The 15,373-nt window shown below is 40.7% G+C and overlaps 1 protein-coding gene across 5 annotated transcripts in view; it reads right to left on the bottom strand.

Annotated features, from left to right (window-relative positions):
- The window catches only part of ARFGEF3 (ARFGEF family member 3), a 176,211-nt gene that overhangs the window by 57,916 nt on the left and 102,922 nt on the right, over window positions 1-15,373 (bottom strand). For all 5 annotated transcript variants that reach the window (XM_038526137.1, XM_038526138.1, XM_038526139.1 and 2 more), the window contains 2 exons: window positions 14,791-14,903; window positions 13,094-14,013 (listed from right to left, as the gene is read on the bottom strand). In XM_038526137.1, coding sequence (XP_038382065.1) covers window positions 13,094-14,013; window positions 14,791-14,903 — 1,033 coding nt within the window. The remainder of the gene's footprint in view (window positions 1-13,093; window positions 14,014-14,790; window positions 14,904-15,373) is intronic.

Here is a 15,373-nt window from a genome sequence, read left to right as displayed (position 1 = left end):
TCCCTGACCCAATCCTAGGGATAGGAGCATACATCTTATAGGACACTCCTGGAAAGCAACTACAGCCAGCAAGGAGTATTGGGAGGGTCAGAAACACACCCCAGCTGGATGGGGAGGCGCATGCGCTCCAGAGTGAATCCATTTGGGCAAATCTTGATGAGTTACTCATAAGCTACTTTGGTAAAAATTGCTCAGATCCCCTAAGTCTCAGCTTCTTCACCTATAAGTAGGCAAAATAATCAACTGTGTCCATCTCCTGATCAAAGTCTCTGACAACTTTCCATCACAATATAATAAAACCTTGACTTCCCCTCTTCTTTCCTCACTCCCCACAGCCACCTGGACCTCTGCTGCTCCTTAGACCACACCAAGACTGGGCCTGCCTCAAGGCCTTCGCATTTGTTCTTCCCACTTCCCAGAATGATCTTGGTGTGCCAATTTCACTGCTGTATTATTCACAATTGCCAAAATATGGAGACAACCGAAGTGTCGATCAACAGATGAATGGATAAACAAAATATGGTACATACCATGGAGTTCTTATACATGCTACACCATGGATGAGCCTTGCAAACATGCTGAGTAAAATAAGCCTGGCACAAAATGACAAATATCATATGATCCACCTATGTGAGGTACAGGCAAGAAGAGACAAATGTATAGACACAGAAAGTAGATTAGAATTTTCCAGGGGCTGGGGAGAAGACTTTCTCTTTGGGATGATAAAAAATAAAAAGTTTTGTAAGTAGTGATGTTTGTACAACATGGTGGATGTAGTGAGTTCCATTGAATTGTACACATAAAAGTAGTAAAAATGGCAAATTTTAAGTTTTATGTGTGTTTTTATCCCAATTAAAACAAATGATAATGTAATATATCAAAATCATTGAATTGTATACTCTAAATAGGCAAATTATATGTTATGTGAACTTTATCTCAATAAATTTTAATACAATTCTTAAATGAGGAAACAGATTTAAAAAATATATATATATATGAATTTATATAAAGCACAAGGTGCCCTTCAAAAAATGAAAACCTTATTAAGGTGTTGAGAAAAAAATGAGGGAAGAACCAATAGCTATTCCTTTATGTGTGTGTGTATACATAAAATGAGGGAATGTGTGTGTGTGTGTGCATATACATAGTCATTTTTTGAAGGGCTCCTTGTGCTTTATATAAATTAATTGAAATAAAAACAAACTACAAACTACATCTTCTAGATGACCTTTAAAGATGGGCTCTTTCAGCCAGAGAGAATTGGTGCCTTATTCAAACTTTTCACGGAGAAATGTGGGGTGACAAAAATTTCACAGGTCAGCTTCTCTTCATCTGGTCCTATGTCAGCCTCAATGCTCTACTTGGTCCTGCAAACACTCTGATGCTAGATTTAGAAATGTGGCTGAAACAGACCATCTGAAATATATGCATGCAAATGACCTATATCCATATACTCTTCATATGGTTAAAATTATCCTTTGACCAAAAATGTACGTCTTATATGAAATGCAGTTTTCAAAACTAACAGGCAAATACATTGGAAATATAAATTTGTAACTGGAATGGTTACCTACGTCCCTGTGGATTTCTTAATGAATGTGCTAGCAAGAGGATGTGGGCCAAAGAAGCTTTTGAATTTGAAAAATCTTCAAGATTTTTGCTTTGTTTGAGAACTGTATAAACATCCTTTGGTGGGAGTAAGTATATATGTTATTCCAATAAAATCACTTTACTCAGTCAATGTTAGGCATGACCTCTGCCTTCCTCTAAGAACTCTGCAGCTGCTAGGAGAGATTTTTTTTACTGAAGGCACTTTGTGATCCTAGGCTGAGGTGCATTTATAAAAGGGGGGGTTGAGAGTGGGATTTAAAAATTATATCCTTGGGGTACCTGGGTGCTCAGTCAGTTCAGAGGCCAACTCTTGGTTTTGGCTCAGGTCATGATCTCAGGCTCTGTGCTCATCAGGGAGTCTGCTTGAGGATTCTCTCTCTCCCTCTCCCTCTGTTCCTCCTGCTTGTGCCCTTACTCTTTCAAATAAATAAATAAATCTTTAAAAAAAAACAAAAGTGACATCTTTGGTCAGGACATGGGCAATATGTTTCTGCCATGATGATCCAGAGGAACACTCCACACTCTTAAGGTCCTGGTGGGGTTGGTTCTAGTCTCTGGAAGAGATAAAGGACACATGATGGGTCTCCTCTCATGGCAAAGAGAAAGCAGAGTTCAATATTATTGGGTATTTAACTATCCTGGATCATAGATGAAAGGGATATTTAAGACTATGAACCAAAAAAACAGTATTTGTAATGGCTTTGATCTTTGGTTATCAGTAATAATTTCTTCTTAAAAATTTTAAAACCAACTACTATTCACCTTGGAATATGTTTTGAAAAACCAAGCACATGCTCAGATGCTGAAAAGAAAGGCGGCAGCTGATGCATCTGCTGACACAGAGACCCAAATCACTAGTGGAGGCGTGACAATGTCCTGGAAGTGTGGAGTTCTGAAATAATTTGTCAGACTTGTTAGGAGCACTCTGTTGGTACTGGTCTCTCTCTTTCTAGGAAGATAATTTCTTATATTACAGGAGCTGGCAAATTTGAGAATAAAACAAAAGAATTATCTATCAACCTTAAGGAAGATGCTCATTTCCTTGCTGTGCCAGATATAGTTCACTGGTGATGTTAATAATGGGAATAACACAATAGCTATAATTTATTAAGTGTTTTCTAATTTTTAGAACCAATCTCTTCTCATATGTTATTTCATTTGACATATAAAATCTATATTGGTTGCCTTTATTTCACCAGTAAGGAAACTGCCTCGGAAATATTAATTTGCCTAAAGTTAAATAGTTAGAAATTGGCAAAGGTCTTTTGGGCCTAAACTCCAGGCTTTTTGCACTATGCCATGCTGTACTTGTTTCTAATGTGAAAGGTTGTACTCTATCATGTCCCTCTCGAACAGATAGTCTATTTTAAATTCATCCTCTGATTGAGTTCATTGAAGTGTCAGAAATTTGAAGTGACACAGTATAGGAGCTATGACCTTTAACACATTCTGGCTATTTGTTTTTTCCAGTGTTCTGTAACTAAAGTTCATTCTTTCTCTCTATAATTAAGATGTTCTTAACTGTCAGGAACAGAAGGATGGGTCACTTGCTTGATTGGCTACCAGTGAAAGACTGGATACAAGATTAGCATGAATGACCTTGAAATATCTCTTTCATACCTTGGATAATTTAATGTGTCTTTTTAAAATAAACATTAAATACTTATGTAAAATCTTTAACAATACTGAAAAATATAAGAAATAATAAGGATAATAGTCCCTGCCCCATCCCAGCAGACTTACTTCCTTGTATGTATTATGTGGAAATATAGTCGCAAATGAGATCAAACTACATATGTTGTACTGTGACTTCGTGTTTTCTTAGCAATGTATGTTAGCTATGTCTTTTTATTTTGAGAGAGAGAATGTGTGTGTGAGTGGGAGCTTGATCTCATGACCCCAAGATCATGACCTGAGCTGAAATCAAGAGTCAGATGCTTAGCTTAACTGACTGAGCCACCCAGGTTCCCCTACATATCTCTTGACATTAGCACTTACGTATTTGTCTCATTCTTTTCAAATAATTATGCTTATACCATGGCATGGTTGGAGTGTGATTTATTTAATGCTCTCTTGGTGTAGTCATTTATGTAGTCTTAATTATGAAAAAAAACCCCTGAAATGATGAAATGACTTTTAGTAGGTATACAAGTTTATCTGTGGGATAAATTCCTTAAAGCAGACTAAAGACATATATTAAGTTTGATAGATATGGCCCAAATATCTTCCAAATAATTCCTTGCTGGAAATTTTTCTTTCCAGCAATGGTGCATAAGAACACTTTTGTAGCCACTCAGCAATATTGGACATTATCAACTTTCTAAACCTTTGTAATAATATTATATGATTTTTGGTTGCATTTCTATATATTAATAACAAAGTCACAGAAAGAGAAATAAAAAAATTCTTCTTATAATTGCCTCCAAGAGAATGAAATGCCATGCAATAAACTTAACCAAGGAGGTGAAAGATCTATACTCTGAAAACTGTAAAACATTAATAAAAGAAACTGAAGATGACACAAACAAATGGAAAGATAACCTGTGCTCATGGATTGGAAACATTCATATTGATAAAATGTCCATACTACCCAAAACAATCTACAAATTCAATGCAATCTCTATCAAAATACCAACAGCATTTTTCACAGAACCAGAATAATCCCAAGATTGGCATGGAACCTCAAAAGACCCCAAACAGTCAAAGTAATCTTCAGAAAGGTATCATAATCCCAGATTTTAAGATATGCCACAAAGCTGTGGTAATCAAAATAATGTGGTCCCAGCACATAAATAGACATATAGATTAAGAGAACAGAATAGAGATCCCAGAGATAAAGCCATGCTTATAATAGTCAATCTACAAAAAAGAAGGCAAGAATATACAATGAGGAAAAGACAGTCTCTTCAGTAAATGGTGCTGGGAAAACTAGACAGCTACCTGCAGAATAAAACTGGATCATTTCCTTACACTAACTCTACATGGATGAAAGATCTAAATGTGAGACATGAAACCATAAAAATCCTAAAAGAAAAACAGGCAGTAATTTCTTTGACATTGTCCTTAGCAAAATTTTTCTAGATATGTCTCCTTAGGCAAGGGAAACAAAAGTAAAAATAAACTATTGGGACTACAACAAAACAATAAGGTTTTACACAGCAAAGGAAACCATCAACAAAACAAAAAGGCAACCTACTGAATAGGAGAAAGATATTTGCAAATGATACATCCAATAACAGGTTGAAATCCAAAATATATAAAGAACTCACAGAGGAAGACACAGACATGGCCAACATGCATATGAGAAAATGCTCTGCATCACTTGCCATCAGGGAAATACAAATCAAAACCACAATGAGATACCACCTCACACCGGTGAGAATGGGGCAAATTAACAAGGCAGGAAACAACAAATGTTGGAGGGGATGCGGAGAAAAGGGAACCCTCTTACACTGTTGGTGGGAATGTGAACTGGTGCAGCCACTCTGGAAAACTGTGTGGAGGTTCCTCAAAGAGTTAAAAATAGACCTGCCCTATGACCCAGCAATTGCACTATTGGGGATTTACCCCAAAGATACAGATGCAGTGAAACGCCGGGACACCTGCACCCCGATGTTTATTGCAGCAATGGCCACGATAGCCAAACTGTGGAAGGAGCCTCGGTGTCCAACGAAAGATGAATGGATAAAGAAGATGTGGTTTATGTATACAATGGAATATTCCTCAGCCATTAGAAATGACAAATACCCACCATTTGCTTCAACGTGGATGGAACTGGAGGGTATTATGCTGAGTGAAGTAAGTCAGTCAGAGAAGGACAAACATTATATGTTCTCATTCATTTGGGGAATATAAATAATAGTGAAAGGGAATATAAGGGAAGGGAGAAGAAATGTGTGGGAAATATCAGAAAGGGAGACAGAACGTAAAGACTGCTAACTCTGGGAAACGAACTAGGGGTGGTAGAAGGGGAGGAGGGCGGGGGGTGGGAGTGAATGGGTGACGGGCACTGGGGGTTATTCTGTATGTTAGTAAATTGAACACCAATAAAAAATTTAAAAAAAAAAGACAAAATAAAGAAAGAAAGAAAGAAAGAAAGAAAGAAAGAAAGAAAGAAAGAAAGAAAGAAAGAACTTACACAACTCAACACCAAAAAATCAAATAATCTGGTTAAAAAACGGGCAGAGAACCTGAATAGACATTTTTCCAAATAACAGATACAGATGCCAAACACATGAAAAGATGCTCCACATCACTAATCATCAGAGAAATGCAAACCAAAACACAATGAAATATCTTGTATCTGTCAGAATGGCTAGAATCAAAAAGACCAGAAATAACAAGCGGTAAGGATGTGGAGAAAAAGGAACCCTCTTGCACTATTGGTGGCAATGTAAATTGGCGCAGCCACTGTGGAAAACAATATGGAGGTCCCTCAAAAAATTAAAAATAGAAATACCATATGACCTAGTAATCCCACTATTGAGTATTTCCTCAAAGAAAATTAAGGGGGTGAAAAATATGCACCCCTATGTTTACTGTAGCAATATTTATAACAGCCAAGTACAGAAGCAACTCAAGTGTTCATCCATAGATGAATGGATAAAAAAGATGTGGTGTATACACACACATACCCTGGGATATTACTAAGCCATAAGAAGAATGAGATCCTGCCATTTGCTACAATATGGATGGATCTAGAGAGTTCGGTAAGTGAAATAAGTTAGACTGAGAAAGACAAATGCCATATGATTTCACTTATATGTGGAATCTAAAGCACAAAATTAACAAATAAAAAAAAAGCAGAAACAGACTTGTAACTACAGAGAACAAACTGATGGTTGCCAGAGGGGAGGGGTAGGAGGATAAGCAAAATGGGTGAAGGGGAGTGGGAGACACAGATTCTAGTTACAGAATGAATAAATCAGGAGAATAAAAGGTAAAGCAAAGGGAATATAGTCAATGGTATTATAATAGCATTATATGGTGACAGATGGTAGCTACACTTGTGGTGAGCATAGTATAATGTATAGACTTGTCAAATCACTTTGTTGTGCACCTGAAACTACTGTTGTATACCTGGAACAAAAAAATTACATGATTTTTCTTGGTAATACATTTCTTTAATTAAGTCTATGGTTCTAATTTTTATATAGCATTACTGTTTTATCTTCTGATGAAAGAAGTTATAAGAAAACATTTTTAAAGAGGTTTGGAAAAAGATACAAAGAAGAAAATGAAAATAGTCTGTAATTATACCATCCTAAGTATTAACATTTGATGTTCGTATTGAATCCTTTTAAAAATTATATTATGACCATTAGCCATATCATTAAACATTACTTGAAAACATCATTTTAAATAGCTATATAATGTCATAAATGGATGTATTATAACTCATTTGACTCTCCCCTTATTTGATGGCATTTAGGTTATTTCTAATATTTCTGCTGTGAAATGCTGCTATCATATACATTTTGACATATAAATCTCTCCTTGAGTTTCTGCTTCCTCAGTATAAATTCCTGAGATTCTCTCAGGAGCTGATAAGATGACAGGGTTCCATGCGTGTCTGTCTATCAGGACTTGGAAAACTGTCCCACATTCACTGGGCTACAAACTGAGACTATTTTTTTTTTTAATTTTTAATTTATCTACGATAGTCACAAAGAGAGAGAGAGAGAGGCAGAGACACAGGCAGAGGGAGAAGCAGGCTCCATGCACCGGAAGCCCGACATGGGATTCGATCCCGGGTCTCCAGGATCGCGCCCTGGGCCAAAGGCAGGCGCCAAACTGCTGCGCCAGCCAGGGATCCCTATTTTTTTTTTTTTAAATCATAGCCAACCAACTCGAGAGGGTTCTGTGTTCTTGAACAGTCTCTATGATTTACCCATCCATTCATCACTCTTCCATCCACCCACTCTCCCACTCTAGGAGGCACAGTGTGGTACTAGGAACAGGTCTCTGGAGCTAGGCTGTGTAGGTTTGTACCCTGGCATCACCACTTTGTAGCTGTGCACCTTATCTGACTTACTTGACATCTCCATGCCTCAGTTTTATCACCTATAAAATGAGGGTCTATGGAGTCACTATGAGTATTAAATGAATCAATATAGGTAAAATCCTTCATCAATGCAGGGCACACAGGAAATGCTATGTTCATGTTAGCTATTATCATCCTTGCTGATACATATAAATGCTGAAAAATAGCTCCAAGTTAAGACACCAAGATATTTCAGAGGCAATCTCTGGGTGGTGTATGTTTTTTTCTTTATATTATTATGTTTTCCAAATTTCATATTCCACAAATGCCAGGGTATTAGAGGAGGATTTTGTTAGACTATTTATTCCCTAACCTTGCTTCCAGAATACTCCTCTCTCTCCCTTTATTAAAGCAAATGAACCAACCAGCCAACTCCACCAGCAGCAGTCATCTTGGTAAAGGAGAAAACCTTAAGATGAAATCACATGTTAACAATGGGTAGGGCAAAAAAAAAACAAAAACAAAAGCAAAAACAAAAAAACCCAAAACAATGGGTAGGGCAGGAAGACAGGACAGCCATCACGGAGCACCAGGCAGCCTACCCCAGATGTAATTTAGGGGAAAGAAACTGAATCATAAACACTTGAGTTTTCCACTAGATGCAAAAAAACCTAATCCTAACTGACAGAGGTGGGTTAACACACTAACTTATTTATTTGAGCATTTCTTTTTTGTATTTTACCTTTTGTATTCCACAGGGATTTTGAGTTAAATTTGACTACCTTCTGGAATGTTTAAATCATAGGGCAAGAAATCAAAGCTGACAAGAGCATGCTTGCCTTCCTGGTTTTGTATCCACAAACCCAGAGGTCCTTCCAGAGACTGTGGTCCCTTCCCAGAAGGTAATGAGAGGAGGGGGGAAACAGTGAAACAGAGAAGGGCCAGGGTTGGAGGTCTGTGACTGTCTGCTGCCTGGCAGTGCCACGGGCATTGGTAGGACCCCAGAGAAGCTACAATGACGCCCAGGGGCTCCCAGGCTTGCCGGAGGAGTCCAGATGCAGGGTTGGCAGAGGGGTAGCAAAATCACAGGACTCCAGGGAGCCTGTGAAATGGACATGTGAGAGGTGAAAGGCCTCTCTGTTCAGATCCCACATAAGCTCCAGCTTCTGGTTTTACCCTGGAATGGGGACCCAAGAGCTACTGTCAAACATTTGGCCAGCCAGGCTGGCTGAGGGTCTGGGGTCAGGTTTGTTTTAATTTAAAGAAATAGATATTTCCTGCATAACTGAGATTCATGCTTGCTATACTATCTTTTATGAAATTTAGTACTTTATAAACATCAAATTGCTTGTGATAAGCCTTACATGTGGTTGCAGTGAATCTCAAGATGGTAATAGAACAACACTCATTTTAGGGAACAGCGATCCCAAAGCCAAGTGCCTGTGCCCCTCTATTCATCACTGTGTGAGGCTGGATCTTGCTTTTTCCTCTCTGAGGGGCCACTTCACACAGATGCCACTCTGTTCTGTGCAGGATAGGGAAGGAATTTCTGCAGCTGTCACAGCTCAAGTCCACTCCCATCTTTATAAAACCCATTTTGTTTGGATGTTTTCAAACTCCCCCAACATAAAAAACAAAACAAAACAAAATCCTTTAATTGCTTTCAAAGGAAAGGCTCCCTTGAACCATGTAGAATTAAGGGGGCTCATTTCAACTGAATGTTAGTTGTCTGAGGACAGGGGTCCCTGAGAAATGCTGAGCCAGTCTGATCCCAGCCGGCAGAGCAGACCCTTATAACAAGTCCGGGAGATACTCGATGGGAGTTTTTGACAAAATAAGGTTTCAAGCTTTTGACATTGAAGTAAATAATGAGTAAAATATCTGGGTTGTCACTCAGGGAGACTCTCTCTCCCCATCTCCTGTTGTTATCTTTTAAACTTTGTCTAGGGTGAACAAAGGCCATCAGCCTGCTCTCCTGCCCCCGCAGGGTACAGATGTTTCTCTTTTACTAATCTTTCTTCTCCGAGGTGACGCTTGCGAAGGGAGGGAGAGCACTGGCTCAGTGCAGAAGTGGGACCCAGACCAGCATCTAGCAGCTTTGGTTCACCCGCCGCAATGGGCAACGGGATCCGTTAACTGAGTGGTACCTGAGGAGAATGAGCTTATTGGTAGCAGGAGCACAGAGCAATAGGTCTGTAATTTGGAAAGACAGACCAACTCCTAATTGGTAAAAATACTGGGGAGGTCACTAGAATGAAAAAGAAAATGACTAACTCAGTTATGGACAATTACTAAAAATTATATTCAGAGGGATGCCCGGGTGGCTTAGTGGTTTAGCATCTGCCTTGGACTCAGGTCGTGATCCTGGGGTCCTGGGATCGAGGCACGCATCGGGTTCCCTGCAGGAAGCCTGCCTTTCCCTCTGCCTATGTCTCTGCCTCTCCCTGTGTGTCTCTCATGAATAAACAAATAGAATCTTTAAAAAATAAAATAAAATTAAGTTAAATTAAAAATATTATTTTCGGAAACAACCAAAATATTTTGAAGTCTCTATTTTTATTTTATTTTATTTTATTTTATTTTATTTTATTTTATTTTAAGATTTTATTTATTTATTCATGAGAGATATATATAGAGAGAAGCAGAGACACAGGCAGAGGGAGAAGCAGGCTCCATGCAGGGAGCCCGACGTGGGACTCGATCCCGGGACTCCAGGATCACACCCTGGGCCGAAGGCAGGCGCTAAACCGCTGAGCCACCCAGGGATCCCCGAAGTCTCTCTTTTTAATGTATTGATTCCTGTATGTAAAAATGAATATCACATCAAATTGGGTCTGATGGGACATTTTACTGGCCTTTAAAACTTGAGCAGTTTGCAACATCAAATTCTACAAAAGACTTTGCTAGGATTTATATTTCCTAATTCTCATTGGAGAGGCAGGACCTTTGAGAGCCAACCTTTACCAATATGACAACTCATTTATCTGGAATTATTGGGGATGTTGTTGATAAATATGAAGTCATCTGAAAGTTAGATCTTACATATTTAAATTCTGAAATTTCTGCAGCTGAATTGTTTTTATGGTTTTAATTTTATTTATTTATTTATGTATTTGTTTATGTATTTCTTTATTTAGGGGGGAGAGAGAGGGAGAGAGAGAATCTTAAGTAGACTCCATACCCAGCACAGAGCCCAATGTAGGGCTCAATCTCACCACCCTGAGATCATGACCTGAGCTGAAATCAAGAGATAGATGCTTAACTAACTGAGCCACCCAGGTGCTCCAAGATTATGTTAATTTTAAATAGAAGGCCTCAAATGTAATTTTACCATTCTTGATTCAAGGTCACCATTACTGCAACCAGTAGCAGTGCTGTAATGTGATAAACAGTTGTTCTTTGGGATCACTGATGTTTGCTGGCCTGTCTGCCTTGGCACCAGGGGCACCAGGCTGGTCAGAACAGGCTGCTGAGCATCTCTCCATGTGAACATTACTAGCTGAGAAGAAGCACAGGCTCAGATGCTCTACCAAACCCCCTCAAAGGGAAGTGAACATTCCTTCCAACTCAGGCTTTATCCGCAACTTACTTCTTCAGCCCACGAACTATTTCACATATTAAGGGACCAAAGACCAAGCTTATGAATCTACAGTCAATACATATTTATTGAGAAGAAGGCATGCATATCTTGAGGCCTCTAGTTCAGAGCACAGTGAAGTTTCTCTATAAATGTTGACTGATGAAACATGTGTGAGTGTGTGTGAGAGTATATGTGTGTGTGTGAGAGAGAGAGAAACAGGGAGAGAGGAAGAGATCTACAAAACATATAGTAGCAATGCTCCATAAAACAATGACAAATTTAATGTTGGTAGCATAAAAGATATTAGGGAGAAACAATTTTTAGAAGAGCATTTAGACATTATCTTAGTCTTTCAACAAAATTAATTTTATATATGCATGTGTTCCTTTGCACAAATCAAATATCCCAACCTTGTTTTTGTATCTAATTCCAAAAGGAAAAGTATTGAGAAAAAAATGTTGAGTAGCCTTAAAAGTAGGTATTTTCATATCTCAAAAGAATCAGCACAGTTAGGAAAGCTGAGGAGTTTTATGTGTCTCTTTATAATCTCTAGATAGGTTGAGAAGTCCAGGATTATTTTTCCAGGATTAAAAGTTCTATAGATCTGCTGGTGCTTACAGTTTTGGATCATTCTCATATTAGAAAATGTCCTTCCTTAAGTACACTGGAATTAAAACGTGTTTTTTTGTGTCCCTTTAACCAAGGACAATTTGGTCAGTTTCTTAAAGATACTGATTAAGCTATCTCTTAACTATACAGGAATCAGCTTCTACCAAGTTCCAATAACTGGGCTAGACTTTTTTTTGTATATGTGTGTGATGTGTTCTTTGTTGGGAGACCGACTATGTGCTAGACATGGTTGGAGCATGCAAGGAACTGAAAGTACAGAGGGGAGAAGGTGGATGTGTTCACAAGTAACTCTGGCAGATGTGGTAAGTGCAACAATGCACACATGCTCAAAACTCAGTGGTGGAAGAACAAATGGCGATCTTGACTTTCAACAGTTACATGTTCATTCTCAGGGCTAGTCCCTTCTATGTGAGCACAAGCCCAGCAAAGTCCATCCACCTCGGTCGTCTGTGGTCAAGAGACCCTTGAATGTCAGGGGAAGGAACAGGTGACCACCAGGAGTCAGGCACTCAGTTATTTCTGCCTTAAGTGTTTTGTACCCATTAATTGCTTTCTTTTCTGTAGTACTGTGAGATAATAGGAAAAAAATATGTATATTGGTCTCTGCCCGTTTCCTGGCAGAGCTCCTCAAATCCTTAGAATTTCCTAAGTGATATGACCCCTAGAAGCACCGCTTGTTCTAGTATATGGCTTTGACCTCATCCTGACTCCTAAATCCCTTGTAAATGTCTAAGTGATAAGGGAACTAGGAACATCTTTTGTTCTAAGGAGGTGACTCTGGGCGGGCTGCTGGATGGGGACTAATCACACCATGCTGTGATTAGATGCTGGAATATCACACTTGGGGAGTTCAGGGGAATTCACGCAGCCTGCATGTGATTCAAGACCTCACTGAAAATAGTTCATATATTGATATACCAGAAGTGCACTGCTTTGTGATTTTTAGACGCCAACGTGTAGAAAGAAGCATAATGAGAACTCAGTGTTTGAGAGTCAGAAATTGTGATTTTGCTTTGGTCAGCAGCAGCTTGCTCTACTGCAGTAACCTCTCATTCTTTACTCTGCACCGTCTCCATCTATCAGCCTCAGAGCATCCCAGCTGCCTACAACCCAAACCACCTCCAGGAAGTCTTCTATTGCCCCGTTCTCTTCAAATACAAGCAACCCTGGGAGTCATTAGGATGTTTTGCACACTTCAAACCCCAGGCACGATGGGAATTTCCCACTTCGGCAACATGCTCTGAATACCCTTACCTACCGACTGTTCTAGCCAAGGCCCGTTTACAAACCTGAGCAGAAGGTAGAAGCGAAGTTCTGGAGGGCGGCGTCCACCTCCTCCACGCTGGGCAGGGCCAGCAGGCGGGGCAGGAGGCTCTCCAGGGCCTGCAGGAACAGCCTGGCGCTGTGCTGGTCCGCCTCCTGGTTCTTGAGCAGTTTCAGGGACAGAGCGGCCGTCCGCAGGGACCGGTGGCCCAGGCAGTCCCGAGGGGTCTGCTCCTCATCGGCCAGGGAGCCGTTGTCCGACCCGATGTCCGACACGTCCGACCTCCCCGAGTCCTTCTCCGCGGCCATCGAGTACTGATCACAGGAATCGAATTCTGTCCGCGAAAGGTCTTGGTCATCGACGCTGAAATTGCTCTCGCTGTAGCGGGAGCCGAAGGACCGCATCCTGCAGTCCACCGACAGGAAGTTCGTTATGTCGGGGTAGGCGACCGTGTGGCTTCGCTGCACCACGTCCGGCTGGTCCACGGCCTCGGGCTCCGGCGCCTTGCTCGGCGGCTCCTTGCTCTCGGGCGCGGCCGGCGACTTGAGGCTGCTCTTGGGGTGCTCGGGGTGCTCGGGGTGCTCGTCGGGCGTCGTCCGGCCCAGCGCGCCCTCCAGCGTGGTCTGGCCCGTGTCGGTGGTCACGCTGATGCTGATGTCGGGGCTCCTCTCGCTGCCCGGCTCCCACGGCGTGTGCTCCGAGGACAGGACGCGCCGCTGCCAGCGGAAGTCGGCCTCGTTGATCTCCACGGAGTCCCGGCTCCACTCGGCGCCGTCCTTCAGCTCCTCCAGGCGCAGCAGCAGCAGCTGGACCTGGCCTTCGCTCAAGCCCCTGCCCTGGCTGAGCTCGTCCAAGGCCCCGAGCAGGGTGCAGACGCAGGACACGGCGGCGTAGCACGCCTCGATGCCGCCCTTGATGCACGCCTCCGTCATGCCATCCATGATGCTGGGCGTCCAAAGGAGAGAACGAGAGCGTAAGAAACACTGGCCAATGCTCCGACGCGAACAGGACGCGTGAGCCTGGTCAACCGCACGCTATTCAAAACAGACCCTCTGAGCTACACGGGATTACACGGTCTGGGCCAAGGGTGAACGACACCAACATGCGCAGGCTGTGGCACAGAAAACACCCAGGAAAAGCGGCCCACCCTGAATCCCATTCTCTCTCGGTTGGCTGGCTTATCTGGATAATTCCAGATGGGGATTTATAGTCTCCACAAGGACGGGCACTGAATAGTCTCACTTTTGTATTACAGTCAGTTTTTCAAAAAGAAAGTAGTTATAATGGCTATATGATAATGAGGACACCCTCTATAAAAATAAACTCGTTCCCGAACAGATGGATGTGAATACAACCATCACAAATCAGATAATATTCAGTTTTTGGTGGTGGTGGTGGTGGTGGGGCTACGTGAAAGGCAATCTTACAGTTATATAGTACTGTGGTTCATAAAGTTCTTCCCTAAAATAACCCCAATGAATAAGTGTACATTTCATTTTGCACCCTGGGTTTATGTTAAGTCGTATGAAAATATGGAAAGTACATGATTATAATACATTGAAATAAGACCTCTCATATGGCTTGTGGGAACATTATTAGTCAATAACATTCCATAAAATGCAGGTTCATAAAAATTTCAGGGATTTAAAAACAAGGTCAAATGTATTCAGAGCAGCAGTCTTCACCAAGCAATAATAGATGGAAAAGGGGAATGTAGCATACAGTTTGAGAAGATCCAGATGAGACTTTCTTTTTGAAATTGATCTTTTTCTAGATTCTGATTCAGTGGAGCTGGGTCCTGCCAAATCACAGAGACGCTGTGGGCTTCCGAGAAGCTTTAAGAAAAAGAAAAAGAAAAAAAAAACAACAACAACAGTACAGTGAGTATCATAAAAAAGCACAAGGTTTTAAAATTGTGAGATCAAATAAGCATGTGATACACTCTAAAGAAAAAACACAACCATCTGTAATTACAAATCTTAATAAAACTGATCTAGTATTCCTCTTGTCACCAAGTACACATTGGGTTCCCAGCTCCACATTCAGGACTGGCTTAGACAAAGCAAATTCTCTAAGGGATTGTTTCAAAAAATTTTATAGCACATAACTATAAAGCACTTGAATCTATGGTCTTTACTGAGAATGGCCTATAATTTAACATCCCTGTACTCTGTCTCATTTTGCTATCAAAGCTGGTTAGCTTCAAAAACTGGACTGATCAAGTGTATGAGGAACATTCTCCAGGACAGATCATGTTAAGGCACAAAATAAGTCTTAAATTTAAGATAACTAAAATCATATCAAG

The sequence above is a fragment of the Canis lupus genome, chromosome 1 (genome assembly GCF_011100685.1).
Source record: "Canis lupus familiaris isolate Mischka breed German Shepherd chromosome 1, alternate assembly UU_Cfam_GSD_1.0, whole genome shotgun sequence".
Taxonomy (NCBI): domain Eukaryota; kingdom Metazoa; phylum Chordata; class Mammalia; order Carnivora; family Canidae; genus Canis; species Canis lupus.
The sequence above is the reverse complement of the archived record's forward strand: the minus strand, read 5'-3'. Positions and strand labels throughout refer to the sequence as shown.